General features: G+C 40.8%; 1 protein-coding gene across 2 annotated transcripts in view; it reads right to left on the bottom strand.

Annotated features, from left to right (window-relative positions):
- Positions 1-6984, bottom strand: part of pik3c2b (phosphatidylinositol-4-phosphate 3-kinase catalytic subunit type 2 beta) — a 41227-nt gene that overhangs the window by 25240 nt on the left and 9003 nt on the right. For both annotated transcript variants that reach the window (XM_015401240.1, XM_015401248.1), the window contains exon 2: positions 706-1604. In XM_015401240.1, coding sequence (XP_015256726.1) covers positions 706-1560 — 855 coding nt within the window. In that variant the 5' untranslated portion in view covers positions 1561-1604. The remainder of the gene's footprint in view (positions 1-705; positions 1605-6984) is intronic.

Raw genomic sequence — 6984 nt, 5'->3', positions numbered from 1 at the left:
TGTTCAAATTAAAAACACGACATCTACGTCTAAAGAAAAGAAAACACAGCAATAAACACTGAGTGATGGTTTATATGCTGACTGAGGCAGTAAAAAGTAATTCTCAGAGAGATCTGGGAAGTTTATTGAAGTTTTTGTTTTCCTTTTTCCATTAAGACAGAAGAGTGATGCACTCCCCTTACCTGCTCTGTATGCCCCTACTCATTTTGAGTTTTAGCGACTCTCAATGAGTGCTAAACACCACAATATCGTACGACTGATAGAAAATCTATGTGTTCAGGGCTTTAACAGAACACAAACCTCAGATGAAAGTTTAATGAAAATTCGTTCTGCAAGGACGCTGCTGTGATTCTGCTGGATAAACTGGTACAACTGGTCTTTAACTGAAGGTGGAAGTCTCCAACAACGACCTGGCAGAAAACAGCAGGTTTTCTCAGAAATACAAAGGAACAAGAACAAACCTGAGTCCAGTTAATACAAGAAGCAGCTGCAGCCTTAAACCAGAGATCAAAGGAAGAATTAACCCAGATTTTGTTTTCCCTTTTTAGTCCATATAAACAGAAAGTAGAGTTTATTCCATTATTTGGTAATCATTACCTTCAGATCAGCTGCAGGCAGAACAGCTTCTGCTTCTGCAGCTTTAAACAAGGAGAACCATTTTAAAAACTGGACTGGGCGCAGGCTGAGTGGCTGTCGGGGTCTTACCGGGTCTGCTGAAACCCTCCGATGGTTCTTGCAGCTCTTAGGTGCAGGTATGTAGGTTCTAGGAGGCACCTGTGGGGGGAGGGTCTTACTGCGGGCCACAGGCTTCCCCGCTTGGTCCCCGTTGGGACGCCGAGCCGGAGGTGCTGGTCTGCCCTCATTGAGTCTGGATAGTGAGTCGTTGATGATGTCATAGTTTAGCTCTGCGGGGGTCATTTTTAACTGGTCCACATCTGGCTGGAACAGGTTCACATCTCGAGGGGTTGTGGATGGTCTGGGGGGCAAGAGGGGGATCTCTGACCCTGACGGAGGAGGCAGGGGGTGTCTGGGTGGGATGGCGGGGGGGACGTCGTCAGGGAGCATAGAGCCTTTAGAGAGAAACCCTAAGCCGGGTCCAAAAGAGTCCCCCGGGTTGGAACCAGATAAGTCCCGGAACTTACTGACTTCAGGACGGTCCAGGATGTAGGGGGATTCTTTTATGAACACCCCTTGAGAAGGAAGGGGCCTGGGTGGGAGGGGCAGTGGAAACTGGGACCCTCCCTGCTGGTTCAGTGAGGAATCTGATCCGGAGAGATCCAGCAGCAGGTTCCCTTCTGAGGGGTCAGGGAGGTTCTGGGCGGGTATGGGTCGGGTTTGATCAACAGACGGATATGGAGTCTTTGAGCTGGTCTGGCTGGGAGCTCCAGGGTCTGTGTGGCTGGTTCCGGTCCCACTCTTGTCCTGCTTGTGTCTAGAGAGAGCATCGTACTCCATCTGCAGGGCCTCAGCCAGAACCAGCTCCCTCTGACTGAGACCCAGAGACTCCAGGCATCCCCAGCCGGCCTCGCTGCTCTCCTTCTGGGTCTGAGCTGCAGACATGGCTTCCTCAGGGAGAGGAGATGCAGGATAGACTCCTAGAAGATCTGTGGGGGAAAGGTGAAGGGGGACAGAATGAGTCATGTTTCAAAAATAAAACTACCAATTAATTAAAGGTATAATGGAGGATGTTCTTTTTGCGGGTGGACCATAAAAATAAGTGGATCACCTAATTGTCAGTCAATCTGGTGATATGTTTACCTAAGTCCGTCCTCACACCCATTTTCACTTACCAGTAGTGAGTCTGATATACTGGGAAAATTGCAAATCTTCTTAGAAAGTATTCTTGTATTTGCGATGCAAACAGCAACTTTTAAACGGAGCGTGCATGAGGAGAAACAGGCTCCTGCACGCTCTCGCACGTGTTTAGTAAATGTTCTCTCTCGGGGGGCAAACTCAGGGTTGTGCATGTGCATTTTTTTAAGTGGAGAGGGCGGGTCTTTTAAATAAAAATAGAAAATCCTCCACTATACCTTTAAGCAAATATACCAAAATTATCCTTCAAACAACATATGATGGACACAGAAGTGAAATTGGAAACATTTGGATGGTGATACTTCAGGACATCTGAGCACCACAGATAAACTAAAAGAACATAGGTGTACCACATAAACAGCATGTGATTCAGATGCACAGTCTGGAGTTTGGTTTCAGAAAGCCAGATAAAGGTTTTCCTGAGTCAAGTTATCACTAAAAGTTAGTCTGTGAACCAACTAGTGGGCGGCAGAATGTCTTTAAATTACCCTGACATGGTGAAAGGGTCAGAAATGGTGTCCTTTACTAGAGGAGGCTGTAGATGATGGATAGCAAATACTCATTACTCTCCATGTCATTAGATGTACTTTTAACTAAGGATTCACATATTTTTAAGCAATACAGGTTTTGCCAGTTTCAATAATTTATCTAAATAAAAATTTAGCTACAGATCCATCGTTATATGACACAAGGACAAGCTTTTTGTGCTGTGCTTCGTTTTCATGCTGAAGAGGAAATGTCAGGGAGGTAGATTTAAACTGTTAGTGTACATCACAGATTCCCATCAGATCAGCTCGATCATCAGATCAATCACTATTTACCAGTGATGTAAGTTTTCTCCAGTGCTGGAGCGGAGAGTGTCCTCACCTGCAGTCCTTTCTCCATGATGGTAGAGTACCTCAGGTTTTGTTCAATTACATTTTAAAGCAGAGTAGTGCAGATAGAAAAGCTCCAATACCATTTGAAGAGTATTTCAATCAATTTAATTATCTATCTACACACAGAATTTTTTGGCATTAACTTTTGAAAAATCAAAAAGATGAATAAAAATATTCAAAATGAGAGCTTAAAGATCTTCATATTTTGTAATCTTTTGTTAAATCTGTGGTATTGCTGCCTTTTACGTCTCTTAAAGTAATTCTACTGGTTTTAAGCCAAGTTTCAGCTCTTTTTAATGTCTCTGCTCTACTTTAACAGTGTTTATCTCAGTTTGCAGCTATAATTTTTTCTAACCTTTGTACAGAACGTTAGGCAAACATGTACATTTTTAAATGTGTGTAAAAATAAATTGGACGTGGGCGAGTTCACACATTAACAGGGAAAGTTCTTCCTGGTGAGATCAGACTATATTGCTCTCGAGACGAACAGCAGGTATATTAAAAGATGTTAGAGTGCAAGATTGTTGTGGCTCTCAGGAAATTAGATTTTTTTTTTTTTTTTTTTTTATAAAGATGGCTTTCTCAAATTATAATCATATTAGGGAAATATTAAGCATTTAATTGAGCTGGGAATTTTTTCTTTAGAGATGTGGGGCATAAAGGGGAATCTATCTCCCACAACCTGCAGATGCTGACAGATTTCAAATAAACGTTTCATGCCATTTAAATATTATTGAGCTTAGTGTCATTTGGGGCTTTTTCAGTCAGATTTAGTAGAATCTATTAAAGCTGCAGCTTATGGTTTTATGCAGGTTATTTCTGAATAAAAAGTCACAGCTGAGAGAATATAGTCTGCCTAAAGCAATAAAGGTTATTTAATGCTGCAGCCTGATCAATGATCCAGAATCCGAGATGAATCTCTACCAAAATAACTTTTACAACTGAGTTACTAGTATATTTCGATGTGGCTATCACATAAAGCCCTAATCATTTGACATCTGATTGATCCGTAAGTTTATAATAGAGCACTTTACTCCCAGCATGTTTACCGATGATCCTACAACTAGATGGGAGGCAGATCTTATGTCTAATTTGACCTTTTTAAGTTCGAAATTCCACCTCAAAACATAATCTTTGCAGTCAGTTCTTAAAGATTATGATCATAGAAAAATATTGTTTCCTTATTCAGAGCGGCAGACCTCCAGCATACTGGCGGGAGGCAGCTCTGGGATTCTCAACCGCTGGGGAAGCTCTCTGAAGCTGGCCCGTTACAGTTCATTACAACTTGAAGTGAAAATAAAGTTTTTTAAGGTTGAAACTGCAAGTAAGTGAAATATATTTTTTCCTGGCAGGTCTCTACCTTGTAATCAAACACGTGTAGTTCATATGTTGATTCAGTCTGAACAAACCATAAAACTCTTTTTTGATGCAGCAGGAGTGACTCAGCTTTTCCTGAGTTATGCTGCTATAGGCTTAGGCTGTCGGAAGACACAAAGACTATTTTCCCTCACCCATTCTCCTTCTACTTATATTTGAATATTTCAGTCATTGTTACTTTAACTTTATGTTCTCTTTGTTTTTCTCTCTTCATACTAGCTCCATCAGGCCTTGTTCTGTTTTGATGCGACTCCATCCTGGAGGGAGGCTTAAGCTGGAGTCCCCTTTGTAGGGTTGTCATACTTCATTAAGCTTCAAATTTAGGGAGCTGTCAAGGGTTTTCCAAGACAAATGTCTTCAAATTCAAAGATCAAATGCAGCAGCTTATCATTTAGCAATAAATAAATTTGATACAGTGCAAATTTTATTTAAAAAAATGGATGGCATAGAAGCACCTGGATCCGAATTGAATGAAAAATGGTGAATTAGCAATGTTGATATCTGTAATATTGTTAGCCTATTGATAGCCATAAACCTCAGCTTGTTAATTCCAAAAAAGTTAAAAAATTATCCATTGGACTTTGTTTCCAAATCTGAAGACGTTGCGCTTCCCATCCAGGAAGCTTTTTCAATTCAAAATATCAGAATTAGGGTTGAGTTCGAGGCTTAATAGAGTAGACCAAAACAAAGTCTTGTTTTGGCTTAGAAAACATGTAAATTGAACTGGAATAATGGGTCCGGCCCTTGGGAGTAGGCCGTCATTTAGTTATTGAAACGTCTTCAAAGTCCAGTGGATTTGTTTTTACTTTTTTCAAATGACTATGACCTGGATGACTGAGACTCTTCACCAGCATTCAGCTTGTTGACCTCCAATGTTAGGATGTACACAAGTCGCAATCCACAGAAAAAAAAAAGAAATCAAAAGCCAAAAGTCACCAACCTCTAACACAAACCAGATTGTTTGTTTTTTGGGAAAATACAAATTTCCGGGAGGATGGCTTTCAGGCCATGGCATTGTGGGTAGATTCAACTATACAGGAAACAGGAAAACCATAACCCATCCATCGCAAACAAAATTTAACAATTCAAGTGCTTTCAAGGATTTTTTTTTTTTGGCTTTCCAGGGCACGTTTTTATTTTCTTAAACTCATAAACTTTTAAGAATAAACCAACTTAACCTGAAACTAATATTCAAGTGTTTTTTTAGCAAAGACAGTTTTCACAAGTTTTGTCAGCTTTCTTAAAAAGGGAGTTGGAAAATAATAGAAAAAATGTGAGAGATTCATGGAAGGAATAAAAGATGAAGACAAGGAGATTCTAATACAGGAGAAATATTAGCTTTTGAGGTCATAAATCCATTATCTGTTTAGCTGTGTTTTTCTCCTTAATACTACTGATACTGACCTTTGACCTTTCTGTGGCACATAGAGTACTGCTTAATCAGTGCTTCTGGGTTTCTTTTTTTTATTTCTGCTTGGCCCCTTGAACCCCCACCCCCAAGTGGTCATTCACTCCAAGACATAGTTCTGATTTCTGCTGCAGGCGTCTTCCTACTGAATTCAGTGTAGAAGAAGAAGAAGACACGATTCTGGAATTTTTCCTTTATTTTTTTAATTCTTTTTTTTTAACCAATTCTCATTTTATTTCTATTGGTTAAAGAATAAAAGAAAAACATTGAGATATTTTCACTGTCAGACTCCATTTTTCAAGGCTTCATAACCAGAGCTGAGTTTATCAGCTAATCCTTCTACAGCCCGTCAAATCACATTCTTTCACTCAGATGTAATGTTTGGTGGAGACATAAAAGCAACAAATCAGAAGAGTGCACCCTTCTTTCACACAGATGACAGAGGTCACAGAGCGATGCCATCGTAATGGGCGGAGCTACAGTCACAGCTAAGCCCTGCTGCCTAAGATTCACATAAACAGCCTAAAGCTCAGAATAAAAACGGTTTTAAATAGAAAGCAGCCTGATTTTTTGCTCACTTTCTTTGTCAGCCTATTAACCAATCTTTTTCCATTCTACAGAGCAACCTGTAATTGGAGTGCTGATATTTGAGCACCTGCAGGTCCCTCCTTCTGAGCACATACCAAGTAAAATGCAAATCTGTGACGGTGCCATCGTTCTCCAGGGTTGTTGGAATCTGTTGTTTTGCATCAGTTTTGTGTTTGGCCATTTGTATAATGGTGAGACTGCTTGTGTACTTTCTTTGGAATGAGTTTCAAGACAGAGTTGTTAATGCTTGGAATCTATCCCCTCTGTTCAGTGATGGCTGTTCTCTTTTAACAAAGATGGCTTCCTTTAACCTTCTTTTAAACTAGTTGACCTCTATAAATAACCCCTCAGCTTTGGTTTGGGCATTCTGCCTATAGGGTGAACCAGTTTTTATCTTGGAGTGTTGTTCACTGGTACGTTGTGTTTAGAGAAAATACTTTCGCAGTTTATCAGATAAAGCAGCTCTATGAAAGCAGCAGTTTGACCAGTTTGCTGCATACAGGTGTGTGAAAGGCAGCAGCAGCTGCCGGTGCCCATCAACCTGGGGAGAGTCATAAGATAATCCCCAAACCATCTGAAGCACAACACTGTGCAAAGAGAAAGATTATTCCCTGGAGGATAACATCTCAGACAGCTGGCAGCTGTCGGATGTCACAGTATTCTAGACTCAGATGTCATCTAAAGAACAATGTGTCATGATCTGGCCTGTTTGCTCTCCCTTAATTAGTCATTCCTTTCATCTGTTGTTTTCCCTCCTTGCCTCAATTATAATCTGTCTGTCTGTTAGTTTTATTCCTTGGTTCGTGTCCTGGATCCTGGCAGCCAGTGGAAAGAGGGTTTTAGTGTTTGTCTCGTCTCCTGATCGTCCACTGTTCCTCCCCCGCGGAGTCCTCTGGGTTTTTGGCTCATTATGGGGGGAGG

This window comes from Cyprinodon variegatus, unplaced genomic scaffold (assembly GCF_000732505.1).
Source record: "Cyprinodon variegatus isolate N-32 unplaced genomic scaffold, C_variegatus-1.0 Scaffold31, whole genome shotgun sequence".
NCBI classification, from domain to species: Eukaryota; Metazoa; Chordata; class Actinopteri; order Cyprinodontiformes; family Cyprinodontidae; genus Cyprinodon; species Cyprinodon variegatus.
This window is presented reverse-complemented; position numbering and strand designations above follow the sequence as displayed.